The 13,449-nt window shown below is 52.1% G+C and overlaps 2 protein-coding genes across 3 annotated transcripts; one reads left to right on the top strand and one right to left on the bottom strand.

Moving 5' to 3' along the window:
- Positions 1-39: 39 nt before the first annotated feature.
- LOC116572685 (translation initiation factor IF-2-like) lies at positions 40-1,177 on the bottom strand. The gene is made up of 2 exons (XM_032311862.1): positions 968-1,177; positions 40-711 (listed from the first exon to the last, which is right to left on the bottom strand). Exons 1-2 carry the CDS (start codon positions 1,097-1,099, stop codon positions 289-291), a joined length of 555 nt encoding a protein of 184 aa, XP_032167753.1. The 5' UTR covers positions 1,100-1,177; the 3' UTR covers positions 40-288.
- ACTA1 (actin alpha 1, skeletal muscle) lies at positions 1,139-3,980 on the top strand. Of its 2 annotated transcripts, none has more exons than XM_032311861.1 (7): positions 1,139-1,241; positions 2,080-2,220; positions 2,328-2,652; positions 2,764-2,925; positions 3,020-3,211; positions 3,315-3,496; positions 3,579-3,980. In XM_032311861.1, exons 2-7 carry the CDS (start codon positions 2,092-2,094, stop codon positions 3,720-3,722), a joined length of 1,134 nt encoding a protein of 377 aa, XP_032167752.1. In that variant the 5' UTR covers positions 1,139-1,241; positions 2,080-2,091; the 3' UTR covers positions 3,723-3,980. The 2 variants fall into 2 exon arrangements, with proteins under 2 accessions (XP_032167752.1, XP_032167751.1); XM_032311860.1 differs by having other exon boundaries at positions 1,152-1,259.
- Positions 3,981-13,449: the final 9,469 nt, after the last annotated feature.

Below are 13,449 nucleotides of genomic sequence, written 5' to 3'. Positions count from 1 at the left end.
TCATCTTCTAAATATAAAGATGAGTTTGTTCAGCCTTTGCAGAAGGAAAAATCGCTACCCATCCTAGAGTGCAATGTCCTTGTCCTTCTTACTGGGAGGGAGGTCGAGCAAGGTTTCACTTAGGGCGCTTCACCCATTCCACCACCAGGTCGTGTCTTGTGACCCTGGCCTTTCAGTTCCAGGACAGGGACACTCTTAGCCCAACCAAGGAGGTGGGGACTTAGGGGCTCAGCTCGGCCCACCCAACCTGGGGCAGGTTGGGGAAAGAGGACACCCCCCCCAATTCCTTCACCCCCCAGGTGTGCTGCACGTCACTGAGGAGAACCGCTCCCGGTGCCCTGGCTTTGTGTCCGGCCCTGCCAGAGCCGCTGACCCGGCCTGTCCCCGGGAGCCCTGCGCCGCCGCCTCCTCTTCCCCGCCTCTCCGTCCTCTCCTCCCGCCGCCAGTTGTCTGGGCCGCGACAGCTGCGCGCCCTCCCGCCGTCGGTGGCCCTCTCCGCGGTTGGGGGCGGGGGCCGACTTGGGTCAGCCCTTGAATTGGGGCCTCAGGGGTTGAGGGGGAGAATATGAAGTTCACTGGCGGGGAGGGGCTCCGGGGTCTCCTTCCTTCCGTTCCTAGGACACTGGGTGTGACTCCTGCCCCCATCCCCTCTGTCGCATCACTGAGACATGGCTCCCTCCTCCTTCTAGCCGCGTGTGGGGTTTTGCAGGTCTGAGTAAACCCAAAGAAGGGTTGAAATGTGGGAGGCACCCTCCGCAGCACCCGTGCGAGCAGAGCGGACGGGGTGGGGAGGCCTTTCGGACAGGTGCAGCTCCGGGAGCGCAGGCGCACACACGTACCCACTGGCGCGCGCGGTGACCCTCGCCCCACCCCATCCCCTCGGGCGGGCAACTGGGCCGGGTCGCGGGGGGGTGGGGGTGGCCGACCGGCCGGGGAGACGCTCCATATACGGCCCGGCCCGCGTTACCTGGGCTTGGGCCAGGCCGCTCCTTCTTTGGTCAGCGCAGGGGACCCGGGCGGGGGCCCAGGCCGCGAGCCGGCTGGGGGAGGGGGCTCTAGTGCCCAACACCCAAATATGGCTCGAGAAGGGGAGCGACATTCCTGCGGGGCGGCGCGGGGGGGTGCGCCCGCGGGCTATATAAAACCTGAACGCGAGGACCAGCGGCCACCGCAGCGGACAGCGCCGAGAGAAGCCTCGCTTCCCTCCCGCGGCGACCGGGGCCCGAGCCAGAGAGCAGCAGGTGTAGCCACCCGCCCAGGTAGGGCGGGAGTGGGGGAGGGGACGGGGACAGGAGAACAATAGGACAGGGGGACAAGGTGACAGGGCACCACTTAGGGGAGCCTGGAGAACTCCGAGGTAGAACCCAACCGACTCATCTGATCAGACCCAAGGCCTACTTTACGGTCTTTATAGAGGAGACACAACGCATTCAGTTTTTGGAAATGTCTCCAAATTTATCCCTAGCCCTTTGGGCTCCGCTACCTGGCATTTAGTGTGTGCCAGGTGGATTAAAGCTTTTGCTTTAGACATCCCAAGGGCAATACCTCCCAACGAAGGCCTGAGCCAAAGAGCAGGAGGGGCCCCTATTCTCTGGGTTGGCCATCAGGCTTTTGAAAAGGTGCCTCTGTTCAGAGCCCGGAATGTCAGACGGGTCCGGAATAGGGCAGTCCGCCTTTGGGTGGAGCACCAAAGCCCCTGCCACGGGCAAGTCCTTGCACCCGCACACCTGCCCAGCTAGCAGGTACCGCCGGCCTTAACCTTCCAGGTGAGGCCGCGCCTGGCTCTTGCCGCGGGTAGCCTGCAGCGAAGGCAGGGAAGTCTCGGGGGACCCTGTGCTTGGGTTCCCGGGGTGGAGAAATTCTCGGCGCGACGACCCTGTGCCCCTCTCCCCGTCGCATCGCAGCCCTGAGCCTGGGGAGAGAAGCCCGGGATGGGTCCCTTCGACTGCTCCCCCGGCGGGTTGCCGGCCGTTCCGGCTGGGGAGGCCTGTCGGTCCCTGGGAAGGGAGGGCTCTCGGGCCAGCCGGGCCTCCTGTGCTGACGCGCCTCGTGTCTCCACGGCTTTCCTATCCTTTGCAGAAACCAGACACCATGTGTGACGAAGACGAGACCACCGCCCTCGTGTGCGACAATGGCTCCGGCCTGGTGAAAGCCGGCTTCGCCGGCGACGACGCCCCTAGGGCCGTGTTCCCTTCCATCGTGGGCCGCCCTCGCCACCAGGTCAGACTGCTGCTCGGCGGAGGGAGCCGGGCCGGGGACCTCCGTGGAGCCCGGCCCTGTGCCACTCTGAGCCGCGGTAACGTGGGCGTGGTGTCTCCGCTCCGCAGGGCGTCATGGTGGGTATGGGTCAGAAAGATTCCTATGTGGGCGACGAGGCTCAGAGCAAGAGAGGTATCCTGACCCTGAAGTACCCCATCGAGCACGGCATCATCACCAACTGGGACGACATGGAGAAGATCTGGCACCACACCTTCTACAACGAGCTCCGCGTGGCCCCTGAGGAGCACCCCACCCTGCTCACCGAGGCCCCCCTCAACCCCAAAGCCAACCGCGAGAAGATGACCCAGATAATGTTTGAGACCTTCAACGTGCCCGCCATGTACGTGGCCATCCAGGCCGTGCTGTCCCTCTACGCGTCCGGCCGTACCACCGGTGAGTGCGCGCGGCCCCGGCCCCCACCCCCACCCCCGCCCGACCCAGCCCTCGCCGGCCGAGGGGCTCGCGCTCACTGCCTGCCTTGTGCCCGCCCTGCCCCCCGCGCAGGCATCGTGCTCGACTCTGGCGACGGCGTCACCCACAACGTGCCCATCTATGAGGGCTACGCCCTGCCGCACGCCATCATGCGCCTGGACCTGGCCGGTCGCGACCTCACTGACTACCTGATGAAGATCCTCACTGAGCGTGGCTACTCCTTCGTGACCACAGGTGCGCGGCGCTCGGGGCACCTGGGGCGGGCGGGGTGGCGCTCGGCCCCGGAGCCCTGCGCTGAGGGCTCCTCTCCTGCCGCTGCCCCCCATAGCTGAGCGCGAGATCGTGCGCGACATCAAGGAGAAGCTGTGCTACGTGGCCCTGGACTTCGAGAACGAGATGGCGACGGCCGCCTCCTCCTCCTCCCTGGAGAAGAGCTATGAGCTGCCCGACGGGCAGGTCATCACCATCGGGAACGAGCGCTTCCGCTGCCCGGAGACGCTCTTCCAGCCCTCCTTCATCGGTGAGTCCTGCTCACTGGCCTCCGCGGGAGTCCCGGGGCCCCGCCCGCGCCCCCGCCCCCGGGTCGCGCCCCGCCGGCTCACGCTCCTCCCTGCGGCCCCCAGGCATGGAGTCGGCGGGCATCCATGAGACCACCTACAACAGCATAATGAAGTGCGACATCGACATCAGGAAGGACCTGTACGCCAACAACGTCATGTCGGGGGGCACTACCATGTACCCGGGTATCGCTGACCGCATGCAGAAGGAGATCACGGCGCTGGCCCCCAGCACCATGAAGATCAAGGTGGGCGGCGGCCCGCGCCCCCTGCCCGCGCGTGGGCTCAGGGATGCGGGGTTCAGCCCCTGACGCGCTCCCTGTCTTACAGATCATTGCCCCGCCTGAGCGCAAGTACTCGGTGTGGATCGGCGGCTCCATCCTGGCCTCGCTGTCCACCTTCCAGCAGATGTGGATCACCAAGCAGGAGTACGACGAGGCCGGGCCCTCCATCGTCCACCGCAAATGCTTCTAGACCCCATTCCGCCAACAGCGCTCGAATTCTCCTCAGGACGACAAATCTGCTCAGGTTGCAGGTGGCTGACCTCGAGTCACCGCGCAGCGACTTCGTCTCTAACAACTGCAGTTGCTGCCGCCGCAACGCGACACAATGTTTATAACGTGTACATACATTAACTTATTTACCTCATTTTGTTATTTTTAAAACGAAGCCCTGTGGAGGGAAATGGAAAACTTGAAGCATTAAACTCAGCCATTCTGTCTGTTGCGCAAAGTTTTTTGTTGTGTTTATTTGCCATGGGAGAGAAGTGGCGGGGGACGGGGAAGGGAAAGAGGCCCCCCCTCCCATCTTCCCGTGTCGCAAGTGTCACTGGTGTCACTTTTCACAATATTCCCAGTGAGTGCGCTCCTTGCCACACCATTAGTTAAGTCTTCCTCCCCTGGATCAGGACAATTTCCAAACTGGCAGGCCCATTAAAGGCCCGACCTGGCCCCCTGGTGTGTGTTAAGGACCCTCCCCCTCTGCAGGGCGCTGCCCAGAGCGGCCTGCTCTGCATGGGCCGCGGGCGGGTGATTCCGGCCCGCCCCAGGCATCGGGCGCTGTCCACGGTGCTGGCGCGCGCGAGCCGCTCCGCCTACGGCGCTGGGCGTTCCCTTAAAGGAAACTGGCGTCCCCCTCCCGAATCTCGAGACCTAACTGAAAGGGTTGTGTTCTGCATTTAATGAGCCGGTTTTCGTTTGTAAGTGAAGACAGTCACTTCTCTTCCAGACCGGGGAGTCCTTTGCTTCATGCCAAGGTGATGGTGGTATAAAAATCAGGGTGGGGTGGGGAGGAGCCACGCCCGGAGGTGGGAGGAGGGTGAGGAAGGGGGGCGAACTAGCGGTCCAGCAAGGACAGTACACACTGGGCATACACGGACCCCGAGGGCAGCCCAGCAAGGAGGGGTCTGCAGGGAGTGGAGCTGAGACTGGCCGTGGAAGAAGAGAGGTAAACAAGGGAGGAGGAACACAACCCTCTCCTTCGTGGCCACTGGCCATGTTCTAAAGGCACAAAATACATGCGGGTGCAATTTCTTTGGGAGAGCACAGTACCTACTTGTTGATAAACCAGCTTAATGTTTTCTAGTGGGGGTTACCAAGGACAGTGGTACCTAAATAAAATAGATTCTGACTCAAAGAAGGTAATGAAGTTTTTTGGAAGATAAGTTTGTAAGTAGAATTAACAATATGCAGTGTTATAAGCCACATAGCCATAGGTTTATTCATTCTCTCCTTTTATGGCCTATTTAAACGTTTCTGAAGTCTTTGAGGACTCTAAGACTCTGCGTTTCTGAAGACTTTGAGGACTCTAAGATATCTGCCAAACCCAGATATCAAAAAGATCAGTAATCCAGTAGAATTTAAAATTTTAATAAAACAAGTCTATGATGTATGCCCCATGAAGGGTGGATAAACACTAAAAATTAGCTAAGTTCTAGTCTCTTGGAGGAATCTAGGTTTTACTGATAATGACAGATATGCATACACATATTTGAGCAAACCAAACCCATGTACACACAGACTGAATAATTCATGCAGCCAGCAGCCCGGAAAAATGTCAGTTACACGAGTTAGTTGCCATATTAAGCGTTTTTTAACCAAAACCCAAAATCACTTAATAAAAGTTTCAGTAAGGTATGTAAGGAGATAATGGCCCATTTCTCCTGTGATCATAATCAGTGCATGACTCATGGTCATTTAGAACTCGCAGAAATTTTCAATATAATCTAGTAGCCTTTCCTGCTGCATTACCTTTAATACTGCTCTTCTACAGAAAAAAAATGTGCAAATATTATTAATTGTGTGGTTTCACTGGGAATGTGCCATGTCTGAAAATTATCTTCCTTACTGAGACTTCTCTAAAAACAACAACAACACATCATACATTTTATTAGTGTTCTGTTAGTTTTCCTGCTTTCCTATTAGGTTACAATGATAGATATTTGGTGAATTGTATTTCCTATATTTGTCCTGAAGAAGGATGTTGGCTGTGGTGTAGTAAATAATGAGTCTTTTGAAAATGCATATCTAGAGCATATACAAATTGTTTGTGGTGGGTGAAGGGAGAAATACTGAGTCCAATAGATGTAAGAGTATTTGTAGTAATAAGAATCAAGAAGTCCCTGTGTGGAGTGGATAATGTTACATCTTCTCCCCCAACTGAACAGCCATCTCAGAGAATCAGTTTTTGGAGCAGAGAGAATTGAAAACAACAAAAAACTTCCCACATCCACTGCTTATGGTGTGTTTCCTTAGACTTGGCAGTGGGACTTATCAGGGATCTTATTTCCTTCTCACAAGAGCTTGTGTAGTTGCCACCAATTTGTTTTCACTAAATCTATATTACCAGTGTTCAGCTGAAGAAAGAAGGAATAGACAAGAACATGAGAAGAGAGAATGTGCCAGGATTAAAAAGTTTTAAGGTTAAGTGGCAGAAAGGAAAGGATACAAGACCACAGTACACCTTAGACTCTGTCATTTAAACCTCTGGAAGTTTGAATTGGACCATGGAATATCAGGGTCCTTCCCAGCTGACCCATTACCCCAGATGTGGTAGAACCCACAAAAGGTAAATGAAATATTTTGCTGCCCACCTACCATGTGCAAGAGGTACAGAGAAGGCTGAGATATGGTCCCATCCTTAAGAGTTTGGTGCCACGATCCCCAATATCACTGGACACTTAAGCCTTGACTCTGATTACTGCAAAGCCTATGGGAGCGCCTGGATCCAGGGCCCTCTCTGCACCATGAACCGTCAGATGCTGTGGACACAGCATTGTACCCTGTTCAGCCACTTGCCACTGGGAGGCTGGCTTCCCTCCCATTGTTTTCTGACAAGGCTGGATGGGTTCCAAATATTGGCTCTCATGGGGAAACACAAACTTCATTGTGCTCAAGAGGGTCTGCCCTGCCTCTGGTGTTGGGGACTACCTCTTACCGGGTAGTACCTCAGCTGCAAGGACAGGAGGTAGAAATAGGCTCATCCCACAGACCGGTACTGCCATGTGGGCATTTATGTGATCAGCTTACCTACCTGGCTGCCTCCTTCTCCTCTTTGTCTCATTTCTGTCACTTTTGTCTCCTTACTGCCCTGTACTGTCCTTTGGAAGGCATCAATTTCATAAGCTGATGATACATGCCTCAGCTGCAGCTCTCAGAAAGAAGCAGAGAACATCTGGCCTTGATGGCACTGTTTGGGGTAGGCATCACAGGACTCTGGGCCACCTGTTTTCTTGTCACCCACAACCAGAGCCAGCTCCCAAGCCGCCAAGGGCTGCAACTTCCAAAGGTGGTTTAGGAAGGCAAAGGCAGCTGGAAGCTAGTCAGATGTGAATGAGGAACATGCGGGGGCTTCACAAGGGTGGTCCTGTCACATAGGAAGCTGGAGGACCTGTCTCTGGATGTAGGAGCCCCGAGCCCTCTGATTGGCCCTGTCCCTCTTATCAGTTTCTTAATGGCTTCTCCCAATAATGAAGTTTCTGAGGGCGATATGTGAGTGAGTAAAAGGCAGATTGCAGAAGGTGCTAAGATAACCTTGGTGGTACTCATGTGTCGGTAATATCAGGATTGCCTTTGTATGATAATGATTGGTGATTCCTAAACCTCATCAGTGTGCAGAGCTGCTGGCCACCAGAGCTGGCCTTGGGAATGGCAGATTCTCTACATCATGGGCCCAGGGGCAGCCATAACACCCTTGGATCCTTATCTTTCCACATTTTGACTTATTTTCTTCATGGCACTTGTACTAGGATCCTGTGGTTGCTATAACATATTGCCGCAAAATAGGTGCTTTGAAACAACAGGAGTTAACTTTTTCACGGTTCTGGGGGCTACAAGTTCAAGATCAAGGTGGTGGTGGGATTGGTATGCTTTGAGGCCTCTCTCCTTGACTTATAGATGACCATCTTCTCCCTGTGTCTTCACTTCATATTCTCCCTTTCCATGTCTGGGTCCAAATTTCCTCCTTACGTGATATACCCAGTGTAGTCAAGCTCATAGAGGAAGAAAGTAAGAGGCTGGTTGCCAGAGGCTGGGAGGAGGAAGAGAGAGGAGTTAGTATTTAATGGGTGCAGAGTTCTGGAGCTGAATGGTGGTGACAGTTGCATGATAAAATGAATGAACTTAATGCCACAGAACAGATGGTTAGAATTACAAATTTTATGTTAGGTATATTTTACTACAATTTTAAGAAAAGGTAAGCACACAAAAAAGTGCTCAATATTTTTAGTCGTTAGAGACAGATGAAATAAAAAAAAAATCAGATGCTACTATACACTTACTATAACAGCTAAAATGAAAAAGATTGACAATCCCAGATGTTGACAAGCGTGTGAAGAATCTAAAATTTTCATATTCTGAGTGGGAATGCAAAATGGTACCATCTCTTTGGAAAACATTTGGAAGTTTCTTATAAAACTAAACATACACCTGCTCTAATACCTGATAATTCTATTGCTAGGAATTTAGCCACAACAATTAAAAACATATATTCACCAAAGGACTTGTACAAGTATGCTAATAGCAGCTTTATTCATAATAGTAAAAAATAGAGACAGCTGGGTGCCTGGGTGGCTCAGTGGGTTTGGCCTCTGACTCTTGACATCAACCCAAGTCTTTTTTTTTTTTTTTACACATTTTTTTATTAAGATTTTATTTATTTTTTTTGACAGACAGAGATCACAAGTAGGCAGAAAGGCAGGCAGAGAGAGAGGAGGAAGCAGGCTCTCCGCAGAGCAGAGAGCCTGATGCGGGGCTCAATCCCAGGACCCTGGCATCGTGGCCTGAGCTGAAGGCAGAGGCTTTAACCCACTGAGCCACCCAAATGCCCCTCAGCCCAAGTCTTGATTTCAGGGTCGTGAGTTCAAGCCTCATGTTGGGCTTCATGCTGGGCATGGAGCTTACTTAAAAAAGAAAAATAAAACCAGAAACAACTGGAAACAGTTCAGGTATTCATCATAGAAAAACAGACAAGCTGTGTGTAGTCATATAATGGACTACTATTCAGCAATAGAAAGGAAAAAACTTTAGGTACACACAACATGAATGTATTTCAAAAACATGCTGAGTGAAAAAAATTTACACAGAAGCCTATATATGTAATATTCCATTTATAGATATTAGAGAGCAAGCAAACCTAGTCTGTGATATAGAAAAAACCAGAACAATGGTTGTTTCTGGGGAGTGGGGTAGAGATTTGAGAACTTTCTGGGGTGATGGAAATGTTCTATATTTTGATAAATGTAAATTGTGTCAAACAGATCAAGTTCAGTGAGCATACAATTAAGATCTGTGTGTTTCATTCAATGTACACTTTAATCAAAAGAAAAAATGGCAAGCCATAATAGAATATCAGGAGTTTTTTTTAAAAGTAATATCCATGCCCAACACAGGGCTCAAACTCATGACCCTGAGATCAAGAGTCACATTCTAGGTCACCTTGGTGTGCAGTCGGTTAAGTGACTGACTCTTGATTTTGGTTCAGGTTGTGACCTCAGGGCTGTGATATCAGGATTGAGATCTCAGGGTCATGAGATCGAGTCCTATGTCAGCCTCCATGCTCAGTGTGGAGTCTGTTTGACAGTCTCTCTGCCCGTCCCTTCTGTGCATTTGCATTCTCTCTCTCTGAAATAAATGAATGAATCTTAGGGAGGGAGTCACATGCTCTACTGACTGAACCAGTCAGGTGCCCCAGAATATCATATATGTTCTACACTAAAAAATTTTCAACACTTTTCATTTTAGGGGGTTTATCTGAATTGCATAGTGGGTAGTTCCTCTAATTGATCATCCAATCTACTAATTCTTCCTTTTACTTAATCTATCATTAAGCTCTTTTGTGGACTTTTAAGTTTCTGTTATTAATTTTTTTCCCTTATGGAAATTTTTATATATTCTGTTTTGTTCTTTTCCAAATCAAAAAGATCATGTTTTTATACTTTCTGTTTCCAATGGATATTTGTTAGCTTTTCTCTTACTTCCTTAATAAAGCATCCAAAGGTATTGTGGTTTTTTTAAAAGGTTTTATTTATTTAAGAGAGAATGAGAGAGAGAGGAAGTACAAGCAGTGGGGAGAGGTAGAGAGAGAGAGAGAGAGCAGGCTCCCTGAGGAGAAAGGAGCCTGACCTGGGGCTTGCTCCCAGGATCCCAGGATCAGGACCTGAGCAAAAGGCAGATGCTTAGATGCCCCTGCATCCAAAGGTGTGTGTGTGTGTGTGTGTGTGTGTGTGTGTGTGTGTGTGTTAAACAACATGGACGTAATAATCCCAGTAACTGGAGTCTTGGAGTCTGTTTCTGTTACCTGTTGTTCGGGTTCTTATTCATACCACCTTGTTTCCATGTGTTTCCTTGTTGACGGTGTCATGTTCACTGTCCTTGAAGAATGCTTGTAGACTTGGAAACCTAGAATACAAGTGCCTCTCTTCAGAAAGGATCTGCATTTGCTTCCGCCAAGGATCTCCTAGGATACAGCTCTTCTGAAATGATGATAAAAGTCACTGCCTGGTGGTCCCAGGTGATACAAACCGGCACAACAGATACACGTGAGGACTCAGCTGTGTTCAGTTTCTTGGGAACCCGCCCCCTCGCCAACACCGCCACCACGTGCTCGGTGTCAAGGCGACTTACCTTTCAGAGGCTGACGAGGCCGTGTGCGGTGGGGTTTACTTCTGGTTCACGCCTTCCCTCGTCTCCTGTGGGGTAGCCCTTCAGCTTCATGGAGGAAGGCGCCAAGCTTTACAAAGCTGTTAAATCTCCAGTGCCAGGTAAGCTAAATAAGCAAACGCTCTCAGAGCAAGAGCTGCTCCCGGAATTGCCACACTTCTGGCTTCCCTCAAATTTTGGCCTAATTTCCTAGTATCTCGTCAACTCTTCAGTGCCTGCTAAGATTTTTTAAATTCTTTATCTGGCTTTTTAAAAAAGTTGTTTGCAACAGGAGTGTTGATTCTGAGAATTTAGCCTTCCATATTCTCTAAAAATGGAACTCCACGGCTCTTCCTTCTCAGGCTTGGCTTTGGCCACCGATGGAAAACGGCACAAATCTCATAGGCAGCCTTCAGGAATTTTGCCCCCAATTCTGCTGCCTTATTTTAAAGCTGTTGTTTTTTCTCTGGGTCTAAAAATGCTCTGGGTCTGGAATATTCCCCAGGCTGACAGGGTACCAGCTGGGAGGCCGGGGTGCCGGGAGCCCTTGTGGTCCAATGCTAACGTGCCATGTGTCGACAGGGATCAGCTGAAGCATGAAAAAAAAAATGAAGGGCAAAAGAGACAAAGGGCCTGGGTCAAAGTCAACACAACAGCTGCTGCAAGTGGGTTGATAGGTAATTTTTTTCTGCCTTTTTAATACTTCAATATTTGTTCCAACTTTATTTTTCTTCAAGAAATGTCTATTATGTTACTATCAAAAATAGTCAAGTGAAAAATGGGGGAAAAAAAGAAAAAAAAAAACAGAAGAGAAGAGGTCCAACAGTCCTGATGGTATTTTCAGCAGCAAGGATGAGTTTGGGCAGATGCGCTCGCAAGCCAGCTCCTGAGACAGAGGGAAGAGCTGGTTTGGGCCGGGCAGGGGATCCGAGGACCGCTGTGTCATGTGTGATCCCCAGGTGGCACCGCTGAAAGGAGCTCCACTCGCTCCTTTCTTTTCTCTGCTCTGAGCTCCAGAGCCGTCCTGAGTGAACTTGGCAGAGACTGTGTTCTGGTCCCGGCCCCATATCTAGTCGGAGGGGGAAGAGCCGCCCATGGCCGCTGGCCCCTCATTCCGCTGCGGGCTATGATTCTGCCCTAGTCACACATGGGCGAGAAAGGAGAGGCTGTTCTGAATGACTCAGGAGCGGGACTAGCCGGTGAGCTGGGAGAAGGCAGAGTGTCTCCAACGCCCAGCTTCCCTGCAAATTCCTCAGAGCCCCATCACAATTGGCCCTTCCTAAGTCAGAATGCTCAAAATCCACCCCCTACACAGAATTGTGAAGATCTCTCCTACTCCAGGCACCGAGAGGTAAGCTAGACAATCACTTGACTGTACTGGAACTTCTTCAGTTAATGCTTAAAAGGGGGCCTTGTGTGCTCCACATCTATCTCTGGCAGGTTCTCTGGACTTGGATTTTCCTCTGCTTCCTGTCTCAGACTTTCAGGGCCCAGAGCGGAGCAGGCTGGTGGAGGGCTGGGTCGCGGTCAGGTCCCAGGTAGGACCTGCGCTCTGACCGCCAGGGACACTGAAGCTGAACCCTCCTGCTCGAGTGCCAGGAACCTGAAAGCCGGGATCTTGGCCCCTCTGAGACTGAAGGGGCTTCACCTGGAAAAACACACCCAGGCCCGGGCTCAGGGTGGGTGCTGTTCTCCCCGAGGGCTCTCCCTCTTCCTTCCCTGCCCCCTGGGTGACTCCTTGCCGCACCCTCACCCCGGCCCTGTGCTGAGCAGCTGTACTTTTTCCAAAGGGCAATCTGGATGCTGTGAGGCAAACAGATTTGTTCCAGGCCACGGGAGAATACAGGGTCATGGTTCACAGCCAGGGGAGTATCCTTTTCCTCCACCCAGCTTCCTGGTTGTCCAAGGACACAGGCATGGGGGCTGTCCTTTAAGTCTGAGAAGTCAAGACATCCAAACTCTGGTCCTGACTGTTCTTCTGCTCATTTTCAAAAAGGATCCAGAACTTTGGGACTCCCCTGTTGCTTGCTTTTTGCACACCCACCCGTCAGCAGTTAACTTGCTGATTTATTCAACATACATTTACTGAGCACTTACTACGGGCCCAGCCCTGTGCCAGGAGGTAAGGTGGTGAGCCAAAGGCTCAGGGTCTCAGCCCTCAGGGTGCTCACAGTATCAGGGGGAGGGGGATGCAGAAGGGGCCACACCAGGCTTGAGCAGACCCTCCATTGCAGAGGATATATTTTTTCTTTAAGAGTGATGGAAACCTATTGAACCATTTTAGACAGAGAGACAGAGCGAACCTGGCATCACCAGACACAGGAGGAAAGCTCTCGGGCCTCTGACTCAGCCTCTGATTCACATTAGGATGCTCGCTGAAACCGGGGAGTTAGTGAGCTGTGGCGGGAGTGGGACATGCTGTGGTGGATGTGGGACACGGGGCAGACTGGCACCTGGATAAGGAGCTGCAGGAGGGGAGGGAGGAATGGACTTGGTGCCAGAGATGTGTCCTGGGCCCTGAGCCGGGAGTGCCTGGGCCTCTAGGATGGGGGTGCAGCCCGGGGCCCTGAGATGGGGGTGGGGCCTGGGCCTCTAGGATCTGGTATGGCCTGGGCTACCTTTCCGCATCCTGTCAGTCTGCTCCCATCTTGGAGCTGGCAGGGAGGAGCATCAGAACTGGAGGGTTTCAGGAAGACCACAGGAGAATGAGAGTTTGTGCTATTTTGGTGTTTCCTCCTATCTCAGGAGAGATCCAGGAAGACCACAGGAGAATGAGAGTTTGTGCTATTTTGGCGTTTCCTCCTATCTCAAGCACGAATGCAGGGGAATCTTAAAGACTAAATGAGCCTTGGGGGAACCTGCCTCAAATAGCACTGCTTTATCCCACGTCCGCGGAGGACCTGTGCTCCTGGCGCTGGGAAGGGGCGGAGAGAAGGGAAGAGGGAGGGGGAGGGGGAGGAGCAAGGTAGGAACAGGGGAAGGGGGAAGAGGAGGAGAGGGAGGAAGAAGCTTGGGAAAGAGGAGAGGGGATGGGGCAGAGGCGGAGCAGGGGAGGGGAGAGAAGT

This window comes from Mustela erminea, chromosome 14 (assembly GCF_009829155.1).
Source record: "Mustela erminea isolate mMusErm1 chromosome 14, mMusErm1.Pri, whole genome shotgun sequence".
In the NCBI taxonomy this organism is placed as follows: Eukaryota; Metazoa; Chordata; class Mammalia; order Carnivora; family Mustelidae; genus Mustela; species Mustela erminea.
Note: the sequence above shows the minus strand (reverse complement) of the source record. Positions and strands in the feature narration are given on the sequence as shown.